This window comes from Notechis scutatus, chromosome 6, assembly GCF_049901735.1.
Source record: "Notechis scutatus isolate UNSWTSFEM ecotype Mainland chromosome 6, rNotScu1.2, whole genome shotgun sequence".
NCBI classification, from domain to species: domain Eukaryota; kingdom Metazoa; phylum Chordata; class Lepidosauria; order Squamata; family Elapidae; genus Notechis; species Notechis scutatus.
Window position 1 is genome coordinate 61,029,790 of NC_142014.1, and position 25,047 is coordinate 61,054,836.

General features: G+C 42.6%; 1 protein-coding gene across 2 annotated transcripts in view; it reads left to right on the forward strand.

Annotated features, from left to right (window-relative positions):
• Positions 1-25,047, forward strand: part of AKR1D1 (aldo-keto reductase family 1 member D1) — an 86,787-nt gene that overhangs the window by 22,300 nt on the left and 39,440 nt on the right. The window contains exon 1 of one of the 2 annotated variants that reach the window (XM_087968489.1): positions 6,640-7,475. The exons of the other annotated variant lie outside the window; for it this stretch is intronic. Within the exon in view, the coding sequence (XP_087824615.1) occupies positions 7,380-7,475 (96 nt within the window). The 5' untranslated portion in view covers positions 6,640-7,379. Of the gene's footprint in view, positions 1-6,639; positions 7,476-25,047 lie in introns of those variants that run through there. 2 annotated transcript variants of the gene reach the window in all.

Below are 25,047 nucleotides of genomic sequence, written 5' to 3' on the forward strand. Positions count from 1 at the left end.
AAGAGGGAAAGGAAAAGAAGCTACAAAGGACAGAAACAAGATACAACTCTGGGAAGCAAACTGTTCCATTGATTAATTGTTCTTCCTGTCCGGAAATTTTCCCTTAGTTCTAGGCTGGATCTGTCCTTCACAAGGTTCCACCCATTATTTCTTATCCTGCCCTCAGAGGGTTTGGAGAATAAGTTGACTCCACCCCCTCTTCTCTGTGATAGCTCCTTAATTAGTGGAAAACATCTGTCAGGTCACTCCTCATCCTTTTCTTTGATAGGTTGGACCAGAGGTGTCAAACTCAAGGCCCGGGAGCTGAATTCGGCCTGTGGGGTACTTAGATCTGGTCCATGGGGCCACCCTAGAAACAGCAAAGGAGAAGCCCATGGTGCCTCTGCCAGCAAAAATGAAGCTCGGGAGCAATGCGTGCAGCCTCCCAGGCTCTGTTTTCATCTGCAGCGGCCTCCTGCCACCCTCTACCAGTGAAGAGGGTTTTCATCTGTGTGTGGCCCCTGAGCTCCGTTTCACTGGCAGAGGGCGGAAGGAGGCCATCGCAGATGCAAATGGAGCTCTGGAGCCCATTTTTTGCTGGCAGAGCACTTGGGCCACCATAGACGCTCCCAACATGAGTGATTCCAAGTTAGCCATGCCCACCCTGGCCCCTTACGTCAAACACATGATGCAGCCCTCAATGAAATCGAGTTTAACACCCCTGGGCTAGACATATGTGCTTCCCTTAAACATTCAATAAACATTCATCATCCAGTGCAGCCACCAGACTTGTTATCACCTTTGTTGCTCTTCTCTGCTATTTGCTCTTAATATCTATTGGCTGATCTGTTGCCTTTAAAACCGGGGAAGGTTTTTACAGGAAGCCAAAGAACAAATTCACATTGGATTTGGGATCAGGTGCTGCGGTGAAAGTGGAGAAGGAAAATTCCACACTCACACATATACTTTCTTAATCTTACTACCTCTATACAATTAAAGCAATCTATGCCAAAGATTTCCTTCTATGATGTTAGAAGGCAGATGAGAAAGAAATGGAGGTAGTGACAGATATTATTTTCCTGGGCTCCAAGATCACTGCAGGTGGGGACTACAGCCAAGAAATTAAAAGACGCTTGCTTCTGGGGAGGAAACCTATGGCAAATCTAGACAGCATACAAAAAAGCAGAGACATCATCCTGCCAACAGAAGTGTGTATAGTCAAGGCTATGGTTTTACCAGTTGCAATGTATGGCTGTGAAAGTTGGACCATAAGGAAGGCAGAGTGCCAAAGAATTGAGGCCTTTTGAACTATGGTGCTGGAGAAGACTTCTGCAAGTCCCTTGGACTGCAAGGTGATCAAACCGATCAGTCCTAGAGGAGATCAACCCTGATGCTCTTTAGAAGGCCAGATCCTGAAGATGAAACTGAAATACTTTGGCCACCTAATGAGAAGGAAGGACTCACTAGAGAAGAGCCTAATGCTGAGAAAGATTGAGGACAATAGAAGAAGGGGACAGCAGAGAATGAAGTGGATGGATGGAGTCACTGAAGCAGTTGGCATGAGCTTAAATAGACTCCGGGAGATGGTAGAGGACAGGAAGGCCTAGAGGAACATTGTCCATGGGGTTGTGATGGGTCAGACATAACTTTGTGATTAACAATAACAACAACAACAACAACAATGCCAAATATTTCCTTCTATGATGTTAGAAGGATTGACAGAGGTGATTGGCTCTTAATAGTCATGACAATTGGAAGTAAACATCAAATGGCAATATTTAAAATGCAGCCTCTGAATAGGCTGAGCACTATGTTTATATTCCAGGCATATCTCAACATGTCAATCTTTAAAACATTTCCTGGTTTTTATTTGAGAAATCTATTGCTTTTCTTGATTGAGATTGTTCCTTTTCCAAAGCCCACCAGCTATTTTTGAATGTCAGAAATGCCTACTTTTCAAGTAAGTGACGTGCAGTTTTACTCCCATTTAGGTAGCCCCAAAAAACATTTATTGAATTAGTCAGTTGCTTAATTGATTTGCTGAATTTTGCATGTTCAGTTTTGATTCCATCTTACCAAGTCCAAATCAGTGAGATTTTCCCCCTTTTCCCAAAATATGTTCTTTACCATTCAAAGCAAATGTCTGTTCTCTGATAAGCCAATGCAATTCTTTCTGAGTGTCAGGATTCTTAGCCCTGTTGTTGTGGTGAGTGATATTTTTTATGGAATCTGCTTGGTAGTGGAAAAACAATGTATCAGCAGAGTGGCTAAGAGGTTATCTTCAGGTGATTATTTAATGCCATTTTCCCCATTCTCACATGGGCAAGAACAGAATGTACAGTTCTGATCACCCAAGTTCTAAATAACATGGGATGCTTACACACATCACCCAGGCTCTCTTCAGGCACAGACTTTCCATTTTGGAATTGGTTAAGAAATGCTCACAGAAGACTGTAGAACAGGGGTGTCCAACCTTGGCAACTTTAAGACTTGTGGACTTCAACTCCCAGAATTCCTCAGCCAGCAAAGCTAATGGAAAGCTGGCTGAGGAATTCTGGGAGTTGAAGTCCACAAGTCTTAAAGTTGCCAAGGTTGGACACCCCTGCTGTAGAAGTTGAACTACATTTCAACATTATAAATATAAATTTTCAATAGACCACAACAGAACTAAACTATAGTATTGAGATCACATGAAGGGTGACATAACAGCAGTATTCCAATAACTAAGGGGCTGCCATAAAGAAGTGGGGTGGTCAACCTACTCTCCAAAACACCTGAAGGCAAGACAAGAAGCAATGGATGGAAACTAATTAAGAAAAAAAATCAACTTGAACTAAGGTGAGATTTCCTGCCAGCTAGGACAATTAATCAATGGAATGACTTGCCTGCAGAAGTTGTGGGTGTTCCAACACTGGGGGTTCTTATGAAGAGATTGGGCAACAATTTGTTTGAAATGGTATAGGATTTCCTGTCTGAGCAGTCTAGAAGACCTCCAGGGTTCCTTCCAACTCTGTTCTGTTCTATTAACAGTTTCACGTTATAAATCCTACTTTGGGTATCTAATTAGTGAGGAGGAGGTTGGAGAAATTAATTCTTTAAGTTTCAGCTTTGCAACCATACTCCCCCCGGAACCCAAAGACTTTGGTTTCCCGGAAGCTGCCCGGCGGGTCATGGGAATAACGCCGGATCGCTAGTCGGCATCGTTTATGGTCGGAACTACGACGGTATCTGATCGTCTTCGAACCTCCGACTTTCGTTCTTGATTAATGAAAACATTCTTGGCAAATGCTTTCGCTCTGGGTCGTCTTGTTGTATGATGATGAAGGATTTGAAAAAACAACAACTGGATATGTCTGTTCAGAAAGTCGGATGATTAATGTATGATAGTACTGCTGTTCTCAAATAATTAAAGGGCTATCAGAGAAGTTATGGTGAAAAATTGTTCTTCATTGCAGTGTAACAGGATCAAAGGTAGACATCTGGGTTTTCTCTTTGTTTCTCATTGCCAAGTACAGCAAATGGCATGATTCTGATGAGAGACACCCCAAAGGATATAATTCTTCACATCTGGAAAGCATTCACTTATTATCAGAGAAATCTGATAGGGTACCACAAGGAAAAGAGCCTCTAACCTGTTTTTCTATCCATATGACATAGACAGTCTCACAGTCTCCTTGAAATCAGTCCTTTCAACTTCCTGGGCAGACAGAAAACAATTTGGGATACCTGGATGGGTTGCCAGGTGCCATATTTTAAATCCTCCCATCTTCAGCAAAGCAAGTTGGGAGGCTGTCAGACCCAACTGTGGTGTAATTGGAATCAGAGTGGTGGTTGACACATATCGTGGAGGTCCATTTCTTCCTGTTTTGCACACACTGAATCTGACCAATGATGGAATGTCTAGCTTATTTGGGGGGAACTTAATACGGACTTTACATTAATTATGGATATCGGGTTCCCTGTGGTTCCCTAACCCTAACCCCACTGAGTTGCTTGCTTTTTGCTTTAGGGAGTTTCCTGAGTGACAGACAAAGAGGAGGCAATATACACCCTACTGCTTCCTTGTATGTGATGGCATGCCAGTGCCAATAGTGTTGTTCCTCCAAAATTCCTCCTGTTGGGCTAAAGGGTCAATCCACAATCTTCTAACTTTGCTGACTGCAGACAAAGCAGAAAAACAAATACATCTTCCATCATCTCCTCAAAGTGTTGGAGAAAGGCTTAATGAGTACCATTGCAAGCACCACTTCTGATAGCATTTCAGATCATTGAGATACAGAAAACTCGTATTATGTCTTTGTCAACCAAATGGTTCGAACTCACATCTGGTAGCCTGAATAACTGGTTACAAAACAAATATACGGAAGTTCAAGAAACCATAGCTTAGTTTGAAGGGCTAGTTTATTCTCTGCATCTTTAACCACATCACCGGGGGAAGGGGAAGGGACCCAACTTATCCTAGATCAGTCTAGAGCAGTGGTCTTCAAACTTGACAGCTTTAAGAATTTTGGACTTCAACTCCCAGAATTCCACCTCCACTTATGTTAGCTCAGGAATTCTGGGAGTTGAAGTCCACAAGTCTTAAATTTGCCAAGTTTGAAGACCCTTGGACTAGAGCCTTGAGATAGAGCAACATGTGAACATTATAAAATAAATACATTATAAATTACATATCAACTTTCCCCACCTTGCTGCTCTCCAAATACCTTGGAGGCAGAAGATTATGGAAGTTGAAGCCCAGTCAACCAAAAGAGCATCTGATTGTGATAAAATAATTTAATTCAAAATAACATGGTTTGCCTGGGTCCAAAAACAAACTAGTGGCTCAGTGTGCTCTGCAAACTCAGTTTGGATGATTGTGTATACCCAGGGCTTTTTTGCAACACTGGTTAATCAATTCACGCAACCATGGGCACGAAAGGGCAGGTTGCCTAGAAAATGACCAGCACCTGTGTTGCTGTTGTCCTCTCCCCACAGCAACATGGGCTATAAAAACTGGGCTGAGAGAAAGCTGAGGTAGTGACATTGGTTCATGGGGCAGAGGGAAGGACTCTGTGGAACTAAGACAGCCTGAAGCACCCAGAAAGAAATACTTTTGTCAAAAAGTACAAGTACAGAAGCACTACTCACAAGGAGGAACAGTTGGAGGAACAGTACTAGGAGGTGTGGTAGCATTGGGGAAGAGTTGACTAGTGGTGAGCAGTGTTAGTCTGTACATGTGTTGCCTAGGCATCTGTGTTGTTGTGTTGGCTCTCTTGTGTTTTGAAGCCCATTGACTTCATATACATAAAAGTGAGAGCAGAGGTGGAATATCCATTAAAAAAGATGGGCTGTCCTTTTTTTTTACCTGTGGGTATAATTGTACTGTGTGAACACAACCTCTGAGTGGTTTTAATGACTCCAGAATCTGAAGGAGGGGGATTCCTCCCATCATTCTGTTGTCCAGCTGAAGATGCAGAAGCTATCTAGCCTAACCCCATCTCCCATCCAGTGCAAGCTTTCCTTTTGGGTGTGAGTGTGTGCATGTGTGTGATTGCAAAGGAGAAGTTACATTGTTGAACTTTCATCCTCAAGTCTATCGTTGGCTTGATATAGAAATTAAGCAGGACAGGTACAGACTCCATCAGATAATTAAGGCTGCAGAAAGAACAATTGCAACCAGCCTGCCATCCATCGGCAGTTCCAGGTTCAGTTCGAAGTTGACAACCTGTACATTAGATGGGTCAGAAAGAGGGCTATGAGAAGACGTCTGCAGACCCCTCACGTCCTGGACATAAACTGTTTCAACTCCTCCCCTCCAGGTGGCGCTATAGGTCATTGCATGTCAAAACAACTAGATCTGGAGAAACATGTTTTTCTCCTGATGCCATCACTCTGCTAAATACCCAATTCTCAGAGTGCTGTCTAATGTATATGCGTATTTACCCATGTAGTATGGCCATAGTATTATTTAGCCTTATCTTTTTTACTGACTCCTTTTATTGGGATGATGATGATAGAATTGGGTAGAATACTTTATTGGCCAAGTGTAATTGGACACACAAGGAATTTCTCTTGATGCAAATGCTCTCAGTGTACATAAAAGAAAAGATACATTCATCAAAAGTCAAGAATCATCAGGTACAACATTTCATAATAGTCATAGGGCAGGGGTCCCCAACCACCGGTCTGCGGACCGGTATCGGTCCGTGGAACAAGTCCTACCGGGCCGCTTGCTTGCTGGGCGCCGCCATCTTTTTTTGATGAAAAAGTGCTTCCGGTGAGCTTTTTAAGCTCACCGGGCACTTTCATAGCAAAGCTCATCTTTTGATGAAAAGGCTTCCGTGAGCCCGAAAGGAAGCACTTTTTCATCAAAAAAAGATGGCGGCGCCCAGCTAATGCCGGTACCGGGCCGCGTCATAAAAAAGGTTGGGGATACTGGGCCGCGGCGTAAAAAAGGTTGGGGATCACTGTCATAGGGTACAATAAGCAATCAAATCATACTAGGAAACCGTCAATATAAATCATCAGAATACAAGCGACAAAGTTACAGTCATACAATCACAAGTGGGAGAGGATGGGTGATAAGGAGTGATGAGAAGATTAATAGTAATAATAATGCAATAATAATTGGACAATAATTGTAATAGTTGGACAGTGTTGAGGGAATTATTTGTTTAGCAGAGTGATGGCATTTGGGAAAAGATGATGATGATGATGATGATGATGATGATGATGATGATGATGATGATGATTCTGTTGCTTTGCACCTGCACGGAGTCCTTGTCTGTCTAATCCCACTCGGCCGAATAAAGTTCAGTTCTATCCCAATCCCAATCCCAATTTCCATTCCAATTAACCTCAACTCCATCTGCTGAAGCTTGCGGGAGGCAGCTGATAAAAGAAGATTTACGAAGGGGAGGTCAAGTTTTTGCCAGCCTTTCCCTGAATCACCTCGATCGGGTTCCCCCAACGCGCTTATCCAGGTCACTTAGCATCTTATTTAAAAAAAAAACTAAAACAAGCTGCGCCTTCCCAATCTCTTTTCGCAACGTCCTCCCAGCCCCCGCACCCGCCTTTCAGGCGGACAGCCTTCTGTCCCGTAGGGACGGGGCTGCCCACCAATAACTTCTGCCGACGGAATCCCAGCGCTGTCGCGTCGCCAACCCCGCTATTTAACCGAGGCAGCGCCTGCTGGAGCGGCGGCTGGCGGAGACTTTCCCTGCTCTCTTGCTCCCTCTTCCGACGGAACGGCCGGCGGCCCAGAGCACGTTGGCGAGCAACAAAAGACGGCCGTTTTCTTGGGGGGGGAGGGGAGTTTCGCTGCAGGCAAGGGTGGAAGAAAACATAATAACAACAAAAACAACAACAATAATAATAATAGTAAATAAAGCGCAGAAAGTTCCTCTTGCCCGCTCATCATGATTCAGTTCACCGCCGAAAACCACCGTTTGATGCTCAGCGACGGCAATGCTATCCCGGTGATAGGACTCGGGACTTACGCGGATCCCCAGACGGTAAAGCGAGCTTTGATTTATTGACTTGCATGCGCCTGCCTCAAAAACTCTGCCCGCCGCCCTAAACCGTGGAGCCTGGCTCCATCCTAAAAACTGCATGGACTTCGCGTGCCATTGGAGTCTCTCTCCCTCTCTCTCTTTCTCTCTCTTTCTTTCTCTCTCTCCCTCTCTCTCTTTCTCTCTCTCCCCTCTCTCTCTCTCTCTCTCTCTCTCTCCCTCTCTCTTTCTCTCTCTCCCTCTCTCTCTTTCTCTCTCTCTTTCTCTCTCTCTCCCCCTCTCTCTTTCTCTCTCTCCCTACCTCCCTCCCTCTCTCTCTCTCTCTGTCAGCTCAGAAAAAGCCCTCCGGTCCGCCCGTCCAGCGCGCGCGCGAGTAAAATAAGGCCACCCACAGCCGCGGTGGAAAAGCGGAGTCCTCCCTTGCATTTGCAGGCGCTTTTGCGAGGAAGCGCGCCTTTCGTGGGAAGCGCGCCTGGTGTGAACTCTCCTAACCTCTGCGCCTCTTTTGTTGTTGTTGTTGTTTTTGTTGTTGTTCGTTCGCTTCTGAGTCGGCTCGCTTGGTAAAAAAGGGGGAACTTTTTTTCGTCTAATCCCGAATTCTCCCGAATTGGGAGGGTCACGGAGTGCGGGTGAGGTTCTTGGGCGGTTTTACCCACCTCCTTTCTGACTGGCCTTTATGTGACTACTTTTTTCATTTTCCTTTTTTTGGGGGGGGGGGGGGGGGAAGGGAGATGGGTCGTGCAAATTAGCCTTGAGCCCCGGAACAGAAACAAACCCCTTCTCCAAGCGGGGTTCGGTATTTTGAAACTGGCCCGTTTGGATTCAAGACTCCAAAAATGACGGGGGTGCGATTAAAGTTTAAAGTTTTGCCTTCCCCAAAACTCCCATTGAGTTCGGTGGACTTTAAAAAAGAAAAGAAAGACACACTTCCATAGGATGCTAATGGAAAGAAAGGAGGGGGGAAGGGATGCATGCCGAATATATGCCTCATCTGGGCTTCAAATTTGGGGGTGAGGTGGGGGGGAGAAAGAGCTGTGCATTTGCTAGCTAGCGTTTCAGTCTTCCTTTTAACTACTCCTGATGAGAGCGTGGCCTTAAAAGACCTGCTCTTCCTTCCAGGCATCCATGGGGCTTGTAATGGCTGCATCTCGTTCCACTGTGGTCCAGAAGAGAGATGGCTCCTCTGAACAATAGTGAGCTTGGGAAGAAAGCTCCCCCCTCTGGTGTTCTCCAGTTGCGAAGGGGCTTCAGTGCCCTCCCTCATTTCCAGCCAGGGTGGAAGACTTAGGGATGCAAGCTTGATTCTTTTGCTTTCATAGTGGCAGAAATAAAAAGAAGTCGTTGATGGAATTCGGTGATGGGAATTCCTTCCATACCGATCCCTAATGGGCTACTCTGGGCTTGCGTTCCCTATTTTTTTGGATGCAGATGCCATCTCTGTCTGCCTTTGTATCTCCCTTCGTCTTCCCGTAAGGCTACATCATTCAGGTGATGCTTGGAAAGGCGTTCCTTGCAACAAAAGGGGGCTTGTACATCTGGAGCCAGACTGCAGTGTTAGTTGAGCTCTAGAACATTAAGGGGTGGGGGAAGAAATACCTTTGTCTGATAGATTTGTGTTGCTTTAAACAATTTCTCTGTCCATCTCACAACAATGAATCTGGCAGCTAGACAGAGATTTTCACAGTTAATAAAACTCAAAATATAGTCTGTGGCTGTGGATTTCTTATCCGTTGTCTCAGCATCTTGTGGCTCATGATTCTGCCAATGATATTTTAAGAGATGAGGAATGATCTGTGTTCCTTATGTGGAACCTCCCAAGAGTCTAACAGCTTTGATGAATAACTGTGTTAGCTGGGCACGAAAGATGTTCTTGTCCCAACACATGTGATAGTAGCAGATTAAGATTGGCTTGCCATACTTATTTTTGATCTCAGGTGGATTAATTGATTTCTTGGATTTTCCTGCCATCAGATTACAGAACTTTGTAGAAATGTAGCTCCAGACACCGAGGACTTTCTGAGATCAGAAGCTTCTGAGGATACTTGAATGAAAATAATGGGTGTTTTAATGCAGTATATCCTTGAAATCTCTCCGAGATAGACTTGCCCAGTATATCTATATAATTGTATTAACATTTTATTTAATCTTTTTTTTAAAAAAAGAAGATAAAGCTAATGCAAACTGATATAAAGTGAGGAAAAGAAGAGAGAAATAAAAGAGAAAGCTAAAAGCTTTTTTGTATCTTTTTAAAATTTCTTTTTGTATTTTTCTTTTACTCCTCCCCTCTTTCTTGCACTTTTTTCAAATAGCCCTGTCCAATGTATCTTGAGGCTTCCAGATATCTTGTCCTTGTGTTTAGCTTCTTGGTTTGGCTCTTCATCTTGGCTATCCAAGTTGAAATTAAAAAGAGGGGAAGAAGTGCTTTTGTCCTCGATCAGTTCTGAGAAAGCCCAGGATCCAGAAAAGTCTGCGGTTTGAATTCTTCTGTCTTCCCAACGATCCTCTGTCTTTCAAGAGAAGGAAAGAGTCTTGCCTGAAGAAAACAGCATGTGTGAGAGGAAAAAAAAATTTTTTTGTCTGAAATGATGTAGGGTCTCCCGCTTGGGCAGGGGGTTGGACTAGATGACCTACAAGGTCCCTTCCAACTCTGATTATCTATTATCTGTTAAATCTAGAGCAGATTCTTTTTTCTTGACAGATAAATTTTCCTCTAACAATAAGGAAGAGGCTTATTTATTAGAGAGGAGGAAAAATGGCATGTTTTAACTGTTGCAAGGATGTGTTGATTACCATCATATTAACTTGTTAATGGAAAAGGAACATTAGGCTACCAGATCTCGGTTGCAAGATTCCCAACTGTCTGTAGGTGGCACACAGAAACAAACTCTTTACTGCCAGCTAGTGGTTGTTAGAATGCTTGCAGTCCAGAATGAGGAGCCCTGATTTTAAGCACTGGTATATAAAATAAAGGTATTGTATCATCTGACTGCAGAGAACTCTTTATGCTGAGTTTTAAGGGAGAGAGATTTGTCCTTTGTACCATTTTAAGAACAATATGTACATTCTTCCACTCAGAAGGCTCACCCCTCACTGTCAAAAAAATGCAGAAGAGACAATTCCCTTGCTCTTTCAAATTATAAGCATTGTAGGCATTTGATAAAATACTTGTGATGTGTCTCACGTGTATTGTGACTTGTATAATCAGTATCATCCCATTTCAAATCCTATATCATTTTAACCATGCAACTGATGAACTGGATCAAGAAAGCTTGTGTTTTTTAATAAAAAGTATAGTAATCGTTTGCACATGTGTTATTAAACTCCTTTTGGTTTTAGTTCTTTCAAAGTAATTGCAACCTCTCAGTTGTCTGCTGATACATCTTGAGTGTTCCTCTCTATATTATATGATGGGCTGCTTAGTTGCTCAACTTCAATAGTGAGATGGGGTGTGTGTAAATTTGATTAATAAATAACAGAACAGAACACAGAATATTGTACTTAGTCACAAATTGGAAGGAATTAATGAGAATTGACTGGGTCTCTTGATTGGCCTGTGATTAGTTTTATCTTTAATTCGTTACTCTAAATTTAGTATGCCTATACATCCTGATCTGAGGGATAGTTCCATAGTTCTGCTTTCGATTGCACAATATTGGTTATAGGAAATCCTCAATTAATGACCACTTGTTCAACAATTCGTTTAAAGTTAAAGTGGCACCGACCTAATTGTACTTACCACCAGTTCTTGAAATTCTGGCCATCCCAGAACCCCTGCAGTTACATAATAGTGGTCCAGGTACTTAGTGCCAGGGTTGTGCTTACAACAATTACAACTACTGTGCCTTCAATCAACTGCCTAGATGAAAGGGGTGTGCATAAGCGCACCAACGTGCCTACCATCCCTGTCCTATTGTTTCTTTTATTTTTCTTATATGTATCTATGTATTCATAACTATGTTTTTACTTATACCTATTATCTTGTAAGCAATTGACAAACCAAATAAAATTTTAAAAAAATAAAGTTTCTGCTCTACTTTTTTAAAAAAATATTTTTATTAAACAATTTTTCTTATATGCAACATCATTTCCATTCATTACAATGCTTTCATGATGGTATGCATACTTTTACATAAATCTTAACTATTTACTTGTCTATGTTGCTTAATCTATCTTTGTCCACTATATCTTTTACCTTTATTGTCTTATTCTCTATTCAACTCTATATCTATTATTTAGCCAATCATACAGTACATTCCTCGTCAAATAATAATCCGTTTCCTCTCTTTCCTTTATCTCCATGGTCAACTTATCCATCTCGGCCACTCTAGTATTTTTCTTATCACATTTTCCTCTGGTGGCATACTATCATTTTTCCAATTCTGTGCATAAGTTATTCTTGCTGCCGTTAATAAATGTAGCATTAAATACTCTTGTTTTGTTATCATATTTTCCCGTTATTATACCTAATAGAAAAGTCACCAGTCTGAATTCAATTTGCTCTTTTATTATTTCTTCTATCCATTTTTTTAGTGTTCTACTTTTCCTATCACACACTTTAAGTAATGGCAGTCAAATTCAACATGCTTTTGGCTGAGCATCTTAAAAGTTTGATTTAAGAAAGTAGTCTTTAACAAACAAACAAAAAGCTGGAAATGGCTAATCACAAATAACTTATAAGTTTCTCGTAAAGAAATGGTAACAACCAGAATGCTATTAGAGCAGGGGAGTCAAACGGGGCCATGGTCTGAGTGCGTCATGTGCAGGCCACACCCACCCCAGCTCCGCGAATGGGGAAAACGTCATGAAAGATCACATGACGGCAAAGTGACACTGCGAGTTTGACACCCGTGTATTAGAGAATCATTTATTATTTCTCAATGTTACACTTCATGAAAAGAAACAGGTTTGAATAACTGAAGGTTATAGGTTTATTTCTTGGCATTTCTGTTATTAAGAAAAAGAAACAAAGAAGTAGGAATAGAGTGATTGAGAAAGAACCTTTGCTGGAGCCCTTAACAATGTGGGTTATCTTATTGAATTAGTTTAAATGAATGAGAAATCATTTTCAATTGTCCTAATTTTACTTGCACCAGAGTAATGACCACTTCTCTGAGACAAGAGAATGTCTGAAGTCAAAACAATGGTTGGATTTGCCCATCATGTGTAACCATTATTTGCTTAACCTTGATTTGTTAATAACCTTGAGTGGATGACTACTACATATCAAATCTAAAACAAACAAGCTCTCTGTGTTTACTGCAGTATATGAACGAGCCACTACCTGTTTTGTCTATTGCCAATGAACAACAGCTAGAGGAGTTGGCAACTCCTACACTATCCTCTAAGTTTAGGACTTGTGTAATAACATCAACATAAACTAAGAAGATAATCTACACAAAACCTGGAGGAGTCCTTTGGTATCTGCAGCCAGGCTTCTCAGAAATTTGGACTCTGGCTGCCTTTTGTAAAGATTCTCTGCTGTTGTTAAATCAAAAGAACTTCAGTCTCCAGAGGAAGAACATGGCTTCCTAACCTCATAAGGTTTCTAAGTCTGCTCCCTGCCTGCCTATTGTATTGCTGCAGTGAGCAAATATAAAAGGCAAATAAATGTGTCAGACCACCTTGCTTTCAGAGGAATATTGCTAAAACAAAAGACCAGACTCCCATTCACCTCAGCTCTTGGAGCTCCCTGAACTAAGAGTCAAAATCAGTAGCCAGAAGAGGCCATGTATCTCTCTCCATGTCTCTTGATCATCATCATTTTAGCCGTCGTTCATCCACTGCAGGATCCACTGCAGAAAATATCAGACATTATCCTCTTCTTCAGGCCATAAAAAAGTTGATGAAAACTTTCTTTCTTTCTTTTTTTTTTGAACATTTTATTGGGTTTTCACAAAAACAAAATACAAATAAAACATCTTTTTTGAAAATAGCATGGTTGGTCCCAGGTTATCACTTCTTCATACAGACACAAAACTCAATTTCATGCTCAGTTTTATATTCTATTCCATATCTTATTACCATTTTATATTTTCTACATAGTTTTTCCCCTCTTCTAATTTTCTCAGCTTTGTTTTGATTATCTCAATTCAAATCATTATATTTATACTTTTGTCTGTCCTGTTACAATTTCACATTATCTTTTCTTATTAAACAAATTTTTCCCTGTAGTTACCAATCAGAGTATGACACCTTTATATCCTTTAATTTTATCCATTCAATCTCTTATTTAAGCTTCAATGTATAGCTTTAAGATTATAGCATTCAATATAATACATAACTTCCAATCAAATTCTGCTTGGTACATTCTTAAAATAGACACTATATTCTTAAAATACTCTTCAGCTTTGTAATGGAGATGAGCACCGCCCCCTAAAGCCGGAAACAACTAGCACGGGGAACTTTTACCGTTATCTTTTACACTGATTAAACAGGCCTATTAGGGAGATCAGACCAGAAATCAAATCCACAGGAAGACCAGAATAACACTTTATTGATATAAGTTATAATGACAGAATCCTGAAAGTCTAACTATGCTGTACTTTCCTTCATTCTTGTATTCCAGTGAACCTGTGAAGTTTTGCCCGAGTTGCTTCTGGATGGTTTCTTACTTCCCCAAGACTTAACTGATTGGTATTGATTCTTGAATGTTTCTGTCAAGTTGCCATCCTTACTCTCTCCTCATCCCAAATCAGCATGAGTACACTGAATATAACCTCCTACTTTGATATGACCTGCAGGGGCTGCAGGTTTGCTTCCGGCTCAGTTCAAGGTTTTAGTTAGCACTTTTGAAGGCTTTCACGGCCTGGGCCCAGGCAATCTGAGGGACTGTCTCACTCCAAAGAGATTGGCCCACCCCAGTTATGCTGGTAGAAGCGTCATGCTGTGAACTCTGTTGGCCAAGGAATTTTGACTGACCAGGTCCAGAAGAAGAACTTTTTCTGTCCTGGCTCCCATCCTCTGAAACATCTTGGCCCCCGAGATGAGAATCACACACACACTTTTGGCCTTCTGAAAGTCCTCGAAGACATGGCTGTGCCAAATAGCCTGGAGCTCCAATGGGGGTGTGTGGTATTTTGAAGGTGGCTAATGGAATAGATAACACCCACCTCCTCCCTGTGAGCACTTTACTCCCTCTCTCCTCATCTGGGTCAATTTTATTTTAAGTGAATTTTAATTTTAAGATCCCTATCAACGTTTTACAGTGTGTTTTAATCGTATGTCCATAAGCTACGTAGAGTCACCTCTGGTGAGATGGGCAGCATCCAAGTTTAATCATAAATAGTAAATAAATGATAGGAAATAGAGAATAGTATTTTGCTAGGCAAGGATGTCACTAATCTTGCATAGAACGAAATTAGCATGCATGAAGCTTGGTGACATAATCGCAAGAATGTGCCCAAACTAACCAGCAGCAGTACATCTTCCTGTGGCATGAGTAAAGAAGACTGCTAATATAAAATTTTTCTTCTCTATTATTCAAGCCTTGATGGACCAAAGTCATGACAGGCAGCAGAAATCAAAGCTTATGTGCCCATATGGCAATGGTTACTGCATATTAAGTATTACATTACCCCTTGGAATGCAAATAAAGTAAATGGTAAAGAATGTGAATTAGTGAGGGGTCCTTGGGGCTCTCTCAGCTCGGTTGTTTTCTTCCAAGTATTTCATTACCCAAGCTCAAGTTTGAGCTAATGAAAAACCTGCAAGAAAACAGCCAAGGTCAAAAAGCGTCAAGGACCCCTCATTTCAACTCTGAGCTACAAATATTCCCCTTTATTGGTAAATGCGAATTAGTTAATGAAACAAAAAAGTTGTGTCTGTAAAATTGAAAGAAAGAATATAAGAATATAAATAAATGCAGGAAGCAGAACAACAGGTCTAATATGCAAAAGCATTAAAAGATAGATATTTTTTTTTTAAAGAATGAAAAGTACTAATGTCTGTGGGGATTCTCAGTCATCCAGGTCATGGTTTTCCCAAAGGTGCTTTTACAAGAAGCAACTGGACTTTCTGTTTCTTCTTTGAAGACGTTTCACTTTTCATTCAAGAAGCTTCTTCAACTTTGAAGTTGAAGAGGAAGAGGATGAACAGATATCCTCATAATTGACTAATTCAGTGTTTCAGTTGGCTGGGGAATTCTGGGAATTGGAGTTGCCAAGGCTGAGAAACATGGATCCAGGGGTGGGATTCTATCAGTTCGCACCTATTCGCTAGAACTGGTTGTTAACATCCTAAGCAGTTCGGAGAACCGGTTGTTAGAAGAAATTATTGGCTTAATCCTGTAAGGAAGGCAGGAAGGAAACATTCTGGTGTTGCTTACAGAAACTGTCTCTCCATTAACCCTTATTACATTTTTGGCAGGACTAGACTTCCTGTCTTAGGAACGTCTCTGGAGTTTTTTTCCCTTCCTTTGCTGGTACTTTGCTCGTGTGGAGTGACCATTCAAAGTTACAATGGCACTGAAAAAAGTGACTGATGACTATTTTTCACACTTACGACTGTTGCAGCATCCCCACAGTCATGAGAGGCCAGGCGAAGAGATGCGAGCCTCAATGTGTGTGTTGTTGAGTTGGCCACACCCAGCCAAGTAACATGACCACCAAGCCATGTCCACCCAGTCACATGACCACTAAGCCACATCCACAGAACCAGTTGTTAAAAAATTTGAATCCCACCCTGCATGGATCTAAGAGTTAGAAAGAATTCCAGAATTTAAGTGTCTGCATACTTTCCTGACTTGCTCTTAGCTTATAAAATCTGGCAGGCCATCTGTGAAGATGTATTCTGCTTTTTGTAAAAATAAACAAGAGATGCCCCTTCAAAGGAAGAGTGGATAAGTCTTAGTAGCCGCCACCTAGTTGTTGCTGTTTTTAAGTTGCTATGTTGCTTTGTACTGGTATGTGGGGGGGGGGGGGGAGCACCAGTTTGGATAATAAATACATACATGCCGACTAACCTAAATCAGCAAAATTAAAAACAGGATTAATGAGTAGTTTTATGCTGTTGACTTGGGAGGAAGGAGATTGTGGTTCTCGCATATGCAGATTTATGCTTCTTTTAATTAATCACCAGATAATAGATTTAAATCTATTGGATTAATAGCAGAATTGAATGCTTGCTTGTTTCAAAGTACTGTAAGCCCAACTTAATTTTCAATGGAACAGATGATCCAGTGAAAAAAAGCATAGAATTGCAATTCTATGCATATTTACTGAGAAGTAAGCCCTACTTTATCAAGGCTCAGTTTTTGGATAAATCCATAGAAGACTACAGTGTGATTTCCTTTAATTGGACATTCTTATTCTGAATAGAATTTTAAAATCCTTTTCAATCTTTTCTTTGTTCTACTGTTCCTAGTTTTCTGGATTTATCGTGGTATGCTACTTTAAAAGTATATGGATCTAAACTAAGATAATAGATTAAAAAAAAAAAGCCATCTGAAAATCCCAACTGTGCCTTTGTGTATGTTTGTTTAATCTTAGCTGAATTTTCAACAAGTAGCAAAATGTTAAACATCTGGAAGATATTACAGCTTGTTGTGAACAGACCTCTTCAGCACAGAGAAACTGCATTGGCCAGATACAAATATATGGATATACAGTATTTATAGGCCTGTGTATTTAATAGACGTGTAAAAAACAGAATTTCAACATATGCTGATATCAACTCTTAACAGGAGTCACTGTTTGTCAAACTTGACCCAGAGGTGGCAAATGCCAAAGACAGCTTGTAAAGGAAGGGCAGCCCTTGAGCAAGCCACTTGCAATCAGAAATCTGGATTCTCAGAAAGTCTCACTACTCAGATGTGTTGAAAGGAAAGGAGGGTTAAGTTACAGAATCCTGGAAAGTGGGTATGTGCACTTTAGTTCCCATTGATCAATAGGAATCTTAAGGAGGGGGCCTCCCTAATGCCTTTGGTTCTCTTCTGCCTTTTGCTGCAATGAAAATGTTGCAACTCACTTGCTGAGGGAAGAATGTGCATTTGTTGTGGCTCTGCCACTTGTGCAAATGGCTATTCCATTTTCATTTCCTCTTCCCCCTCATCCCCCTCTTCCTCCTCTTTCTCCTCTTCTTCTTCTTCTTCTTCTTCTTCTTCTTCTTCTTCTTCTTCTTCTTCTTCTTCTTCTTCTTCTTCTTCTTCTTCTTCTTCTTCTTCTTCTTCCTCCTCCTCCTCCTCCTCCTCCTCCTCCTCCTCCTCCTCCTCCTCTTCTTCTTCCTCCTCCTCCTCCTCCTCCTCCTCCTTCTACCACTCCAGGCTTCAAGGGAGATATTAAGTTCTGGTTCTTGCTCTTCTCATGGCCTCAACCATTTTTAATGGATGTCATTGTCTTTGAAGTTGTCTCTCCATCTTCTTCTGGGTCTGCCTCGTGTTCTATGACCCTCTCTTCTTTTTGTATTTGCCTTGTATGGTATTAAATCCCACAACATCCTCGCCAAGTTAGCAAACCACTTTATTTACTGTTTTTTTTTAAATAAAGTTTTATTTGGGTTTTCACACATACAAAATACAAGTAAAACATCTTTTTTAAAAATAGCATGGTCCCGGCTTGAACTTCTTTATACAGACACAAAACTCAATTTCATGCTCCTTTTTGTATTCTATTCCATATCTTATACTATTTTACATGTTCTATATCGTTTTTCCCCTCTTTTAATTTTCTCAATTTTATTTTGATTATCTCATCTCAATTCAAATCATTATATTTATACTTTTGTGTGTTCTGTTTAAATTTCATATTATCTTTTCTCATTAAACAAATTTTCTCCTGTAGTTACTAATTGGAGTATGACACCTTTATATCTTTTAATTACATCCATTCAACTCTTATTTAAACTTCAATATATACCTTAAGTTTATGACCTTCAATATAATACATAATGCATAACTTCCAATCGAATTCTGCTTGGTACATTCTTATAATACACACTATATTCTTTGAAAAAAGAGAAAGATTGTAAATATATGTAATTATAAACCCTCATTCCATTCCAGTTCAGTTCTATCATTAATAATCATTAAAATCTTAACATCTTTAACACTTCTTTTCAATTAAATATCATACTTCCTTAAAAACACATATAATCACCATAATTAATTTTTCCCTTATTTCTCTTCACATATGTTTTATAAATCATTAAATATTCATTTTGTTACATTTATTTATTGACGAGCATTCCACTGAATTACGATAGCTATTTTATCAAACATTTTAATTATACATTGTTTCATATTTTCTAAAATTATTTCTGCTTCTAATATAACCATACTATCTTATGTACCTTTGCAGAATCCCTTTTTCCATTAAGTTTTCACCCATTATCTCTAAATAGGCCCTGTTTCTCTATATTTTGCTTCTGTCCTTTATAACTTCTTTTCCTTTCTTTCTTCCCTCTCATCTTCTCCCTCCCCTTTTTACCCCCTCGTCTCTCTACTTCAAATTATCTCTTCTGCATTTCCCTTTTCTGTTGCTTTCTGATTTTATACTTATTTTTCACTCTATTTGGGGTTTTTTGTTTTTTTTTGGAGTTGTTTTTCCCAATCTTAAATTTTCCATTCTCTTTCCCCACTTTCCTTTCCCCCCCCCATCTAAGATTACTTGTTCATTAAAGATGGCTTCTTCTTTGTCGCAATCTTCTTGTTCTGCAGGCATTTCTTGTTGTTTCTCATAATTCCAAATCTCCATTTCTAAAAACTGAAATACGAAGCCAAAAGAACCTCTCCCATCTTGTGCATCTTCTTTGTACTTTTTAAGTTCCATTTTCAGTTCTTGTAAAAGTGGGGCCATTTTAAACAGTTTTAAACAATCACCCGATTGATTTTAGTCATTCAAAACAATAACCAAGAATCCAGAAATCATCAAGAAATCCAGATAGTCCCGAGTTATATCTTCTTATTTCTTTTTCGATTTTCTCTTCCTGGGGTTTTTGTTGTGATATTTCAGTTAGAATGTATCTTTTGGAAGTCTTGTTGAGATTTTGCTGTAAGTTCTTTTTAATTCCAGGCAGTCTCCTCCCTTCCAGATCCTGCCCCTTTATTCTTTTTCTCTCCTTTCCTGTTTTCAAAAGCTTTTAATTATCCAGAAATCTTTATTATCCCTTTGACTTTTTATTTTCAGCATTAAATGCCTATTGATGTCAAAGTGGATTTTTTTCCAATTTCTTGCTTAAGTATAGGAAAAGGAGAAAACCAAATCTTTTCCCTTTTCTCTCTCCTTCGCAGCTTAAAAATATTCTTAGGGAACAATGTTATTGTTTTTTAACAGTTTCAATTCCAGGGTACCTTATTTGTTGCTTTTGCTGTTTGACCCGGTCAACCAAAACTTTCTCTTCTTATCTTCCTCCTGCACATTCTTTTCCGGTCGAGTTCTTCTTTGTGGTGGCCATTTCTGACCACCGCTGCAACCGCCTTCGGGAAAGGGAGTAATGGCTAGCTGGGGAGGAGAGATGCGGCTCTCCTCAACCCTGCTGGCAGTCTCCCCCCTATTCACCACCTCTACGGGGTGGCTTAGCCCCGAAACCAGCCGGCTCGGGGCGCTCCAGCGGTGAGCACAGATCAAAGCCTCACAGAGACAAGGCTTCGGTCTGTCGCTGAAGAAGCTCAAACCGGAAGTCTCCACTTTATTTACTGTTTTTGTATGTAGTTTAAGATTGGTTCTATTCCAATTCTTTCTCTTATGGTCGCCTTTCTGATTTTTCAGAAATAGAAAATATCAAATAATAGAGAATTCTATTACAGGTAACATTTTCTTTGACTTGAGTTGATTCCAGGTAATTACCTGCCCTTCCTGGGGCATTTGTGGGGTGTGCAGCCAAGGTAGGCAATTGTTGACATCTGCTTAATGATGTAACCTCACACATGATACAGCTTAGTGCTTGCCTCTGATGTCATGACATCGTTGTATCATTTGCAGAAGACCTCATGATGTACATGTCATCATTTTGACATCTTCAAGGCTTATTAGACCTTATTAGACCTAGTCTGCTGTATATAGTTTTCTCGGCAACAGTACAGATGTGATTGATCACTGCTTTGTTAAAAAGAAGTGTGCTTTTTTAGTTTCCAGTCTAGACGACAATCCTGGGTTTTGTGGTGCTCTTCCATCTAAGTTATAACCAGGTCTGATCCCATTTAGTGTTTTGAAGATCATCTAAAGTTGGTCAAGGACAACTCTACTCACTGGCCCCTTTTCTGAAGCAGAGTCATTGTGGCAGCCTCTTTTGATACAGGTATACTTTTCTGTCGACTCAAGGATAGGTGTATAGCATATAAATAGCTCTTGGTTGTAAATACTGTGATACAGAATAAGAGTCATTCTAAGGTCACCACATGCTTAACCTGAAATAATCTAATCTGCTTTATTTTATAACAGGTGAAAAGTCCACCATGTAAGTCTTCTGCCTCCTCAGATGAACCACCACCTTTTTGTGACTTCAATAGCAACCTTCAACCAACTTGTTTCCTTCATCCTTCCATTATTGTACTATTGCACCAAGAAATTCATACAGAAAATTTATCTATTTGTCACTTGTTTTCAGCTTTATTTGGGAGCAAATCCTCGTGTCCAGTGGTGCATTTCAAAATAGTTTATCACTGGTTCGGTGGTCATGATTTGGTGGGCGCACTTTGTGCGCGCGCACACACTTTGTACACGCATGTGTGCCAAATGCACACTTTGCACAGGCGCAGAGGCTTTCCTACTCACCTCCCGCAATCCTGCATTCTCCCTGTCGCTTTGGCAGCTGACACCCAGCAATCTGCTGTGCTGCACAAAGTAGCTGCACTTCAAAAGCTGGGAAGAAAGGTCAGTACGGGAGTCCAGGCAGGTGGGTGGGCCCAACAGCAGTTTCAGCAGCTCCTCAGAGAGAATCGGTTCAGTCTCCACCGATCTTCGGCGCTACCAGTACGTCAGAACTGCGCCGAACGGGTAGAATACCACCACTCTTCGTGTTCTAAATCTCTGAGTTGATGCAACTGACAAAGTGGCAAAACTTACATCATAATTAATTAGTCTTAAATCAAGGCCTACCTGTAAATGTATACACACACACATCTCAGCTTAAGCTATCTTAAATTATATTAAATAAGGGAAGACCTCATTGTAGCAGTGAAATATAAATATGGTGAATGGTGGGAGTGAGGATGGTAATTTAAATGGTAATGTAAATAAGACTGGGGAGTGTAAGCGACCTGGGAGTTGGACTAGAAGACCTCCAAGTTTCTTCCAATTCTGAGTGAAGAGACCAACATCTAACTTTGATTTTTAGTTATTTTTATGTGCCATAAAGGAGTTAGTTATAAGGACCAGCAAAGGAGGGGTGGAATTCCTTAGCTTCTCATTCTTCACAAAGTAGGCAGAACTACGGGTCTATATAGGCCAGGGGTGTCAAACTCGATTTCTTTGAGGGCTGCATTAGGTTGTGTTTGACCCTGGCCAGGATGGGCATAGCCAGCTCAATGTCGCCCATTGAGGCTCCATTTGCAGCTGTGATGGCCTCTTGCAGCCCTCTGCCAGTGAAAATGGAGCCTGCGTATGGCTTTCCCAAGCTCTGTTTTCTCTGGCAGTGGGTTGCAGGAGACTTTTACCATTGAAAACAGAGTCCAGGAGGGCCATCCGCAACCCTCTCAAGCTCTGTTTTTGCTGACAGATGCACCACAGGCTGGTCCTTTGCTGTTTACAGGGTGGGTCCACGGCCCAGATCTAAACACTCCAAAGGATGTATCCGGCCTGTGAACCTTGAGTTTGACACCCCTGATCAGTGGTGGGATTCAAGCATTTTTTTTACTACAGGTTCTGTGGGCATGGCTTGGTGGCATGGTGTGGCTTGGTGGGCATGGCAGGGGAAGGATACTGCAAAATTGCCATTCCCTCCCCAACCCACTAACCTGATTTCCAGCTCTGTTTTCCTGTGAAGGGCAACAAAAGGAGACCCAGCCCATCAGCTGGGATTCAGAAGGCAGAGAATAGATGGGGGCCAGTCAGTGGTGGTATTTGCTGGTTCTCCAAACTACACAAAATTTCCGCTACCGGTCTTCCAGAATTGGTCAGAACCTGCTGAATACCACCTCTGCCCCTGATGTAGACAATGACTAAGTCTTTCTATAATACTAAGCTATAATTCTGGATCATTTGGTTCATTGTTTTTGGTTTATCATGCTGCTTTGACATGAGTGTTAACTTTGTAGTAAATTCAACTTTGTAGTAAATTTAATTAAACCAAAGTGTTTTAAAAAAAAAAACATAGTTTGGCATGAGATGTTAATCCATCCCTCCATGCGAGAAGATGGGACCTCTCTTTAGCAGAGACCGAAACATTTACAGGTACAGATTCTGCAACCAGCACTCAGTGAGGCCTTTCAGTGAATTCCTTTAAGACAGAGCAATCTGAGAAACCCTTCATGCTGTTAGTAACTTTTGATGGTCAATACTACAGAAAGGCTTATGGCTTTTCTGCGAGCATGGTTTTAAAGCACATGTGCTAAATGTCTCTCCATTCATTCTGCAGAGCTGTTCTTATCTAGCGACAGTATTCTGGTACACAAAAATGAGGCTATGTTGGAATATAGGAATTTTTCTGTATAGGAATTGGTATATTTATTTATTTATTTATTTATTTGATTTGCCAATTGTTTACAAGATAATAAGTATAAGTGTATACATAGTTGTGAATACATGAAATGGGTACATATAAGAAAAATAAAAGAATAGGAGAAACAATAGGACAGGGACGGTAGGCACGTTGGTGCGCTTATGCACGCCCCCTACAGACCTCTTAGGAAAGGGGTGAGGTCAATAGTAGACAGTCTAAGGCAGGGGTGGGCAAACTTTTTGGCTCGGGGGCCTCATTGACTTTTAAAATTTGACAGACGGGCCGGGTCAGCACAAGATTTTTGGGAATCGCCCCCCACCCTTCCCCCTTCTCCTCCTTCCTCCCCTCGGAGGCCCCTGAGTCAGGAGTTGCTACCGCCGGCGCGCCCGCGGCTCCAGTCCCGCGTTGCCTCAGGAAGGAAAGGCAAAAGGAAGAGCCGCGGCGGTGCTTTGCAACGGAGCAGCGGCACCGGAGGCTCAGGCTCAGCGGCTCCTGGTTTTGCCTTTTCCTTCCCAAGGCAACGCGGACTGGAGCCGCACGGAGCTGCGCCGGCGGTAGCAACTCCTCACAGCCCCAGCCAGACACCTGAGCGGAGCCCGGGCGAAACTGCCTGTTGCTGCTGCCGGAGCACCACCGGGTCGCCTCCTCCAAGCAGCTCGCCCGCCCGCCGGGCTTCCCCTCCGCCGCGCGGCTCGGGGCCAGGCACAAGCACCCGCAAGTTAAAAGGAAGCCGAAAGTTGCTGGGAAGTTGCTCAGGTGCTGGGAGCAGGCTTTTAAAGTGCCACCCGAGCAAAGTTTAAGCCTGGAAGCCCCGGAAATCTGAGCAACTTCCCAGCAACTTTCAGCTTTGTTTTAACTCGCGGGCACTCGCGCCTCGCCCCGAGCCGCACAGCAGCCCGATCCAAGCAGCCCTCCCCGCCCGCCGGGCGGAACCCTTCCCGCTCGGCGGGAAGACGCTCCAGCCTGCAAACTTTGTCTTTGCAAAGCCCTGGAAGCCCCGGAAAACCGAGCAACTTCCCAGCAACTTTCGGCTTCGTTTTAACTCGCGGGCGCTTGCGCCTCGCCCTGAGCCGCACGGCGGAGGGGAAGCCTGGAGCGCCGCTGGGTCGCCTCCTCCAAGCAGCCCGCCTGCCCGCCTGCCCGCCTGCCCGCCGGGCTTCCCCTCCGCCGCGCGGCTCGGGGCCAGGCGCGAGCGCCCCAGGCATGATATTCTTCCGATTAAAATCGGAATTCCGATTTTTTTGGGAATCGCCCCCTCCTTTCCCCCACCCCTTCTTCTCCTCCTTCCTCCCCTCAGAGGCCCCGAGTCAGGAGTTGCTGGCGCGGCTCGCTGGCTCCAGTCCCGCGTTGCCTCAGGAAGGAAAGGCAAAAAGGAAGAGCCGCGGCGGCGCTTTGCAACGGCAGCAGCGGCTCCTGGTTTTGCCTTTCCCTTCCCAAGGCAACGCGGGACTGGAGCCGCGTGGAGCTGCACCGGCGGTAGCAACTCCTGACAGCCCCAGCCGGATACCTGAGCGGAGCCCGCGGTGCGAGCGGAGGCCGCTGAGCGGCAGGAAAGGGAGCTGGGCCAGCCACAGACCAGCCTCCGTGCAACACGGCGCCGCCCGCCCCGGCGAGGAAAGCAGCGGGCACTCCCGGGCGCGCGGCAGGGTCTCTTTGGCCGGCCCGATTTTTTTCAGAGCGGAATATCATGCCTGGCGCCCGCGAGTTAAAACGAAGCCGAAAGTTGCTGGGAAGTTGCTCGGGTGCTGGGAGTAGGCTTTTAAAGTGCCGCCCGAGCAGGACCGCCGAGCCGGGAAACGGGGCACCAAGGCAAGGCAAGGCTCCACCAGTAGCGGCCTAGCTTTAGGTGGCTCCAAGCAGCCCGCCCCGCCCGCCGGGTGGAACCCTTCCCGCTCCTCGGCGGGAAGACGCTCCAGCCTGCAAGCTTTGCCTTTGCAAAGTTTAAGCCTGGAAGCCCCGGAAAAAAAGGGGGATCGGGCGGGGA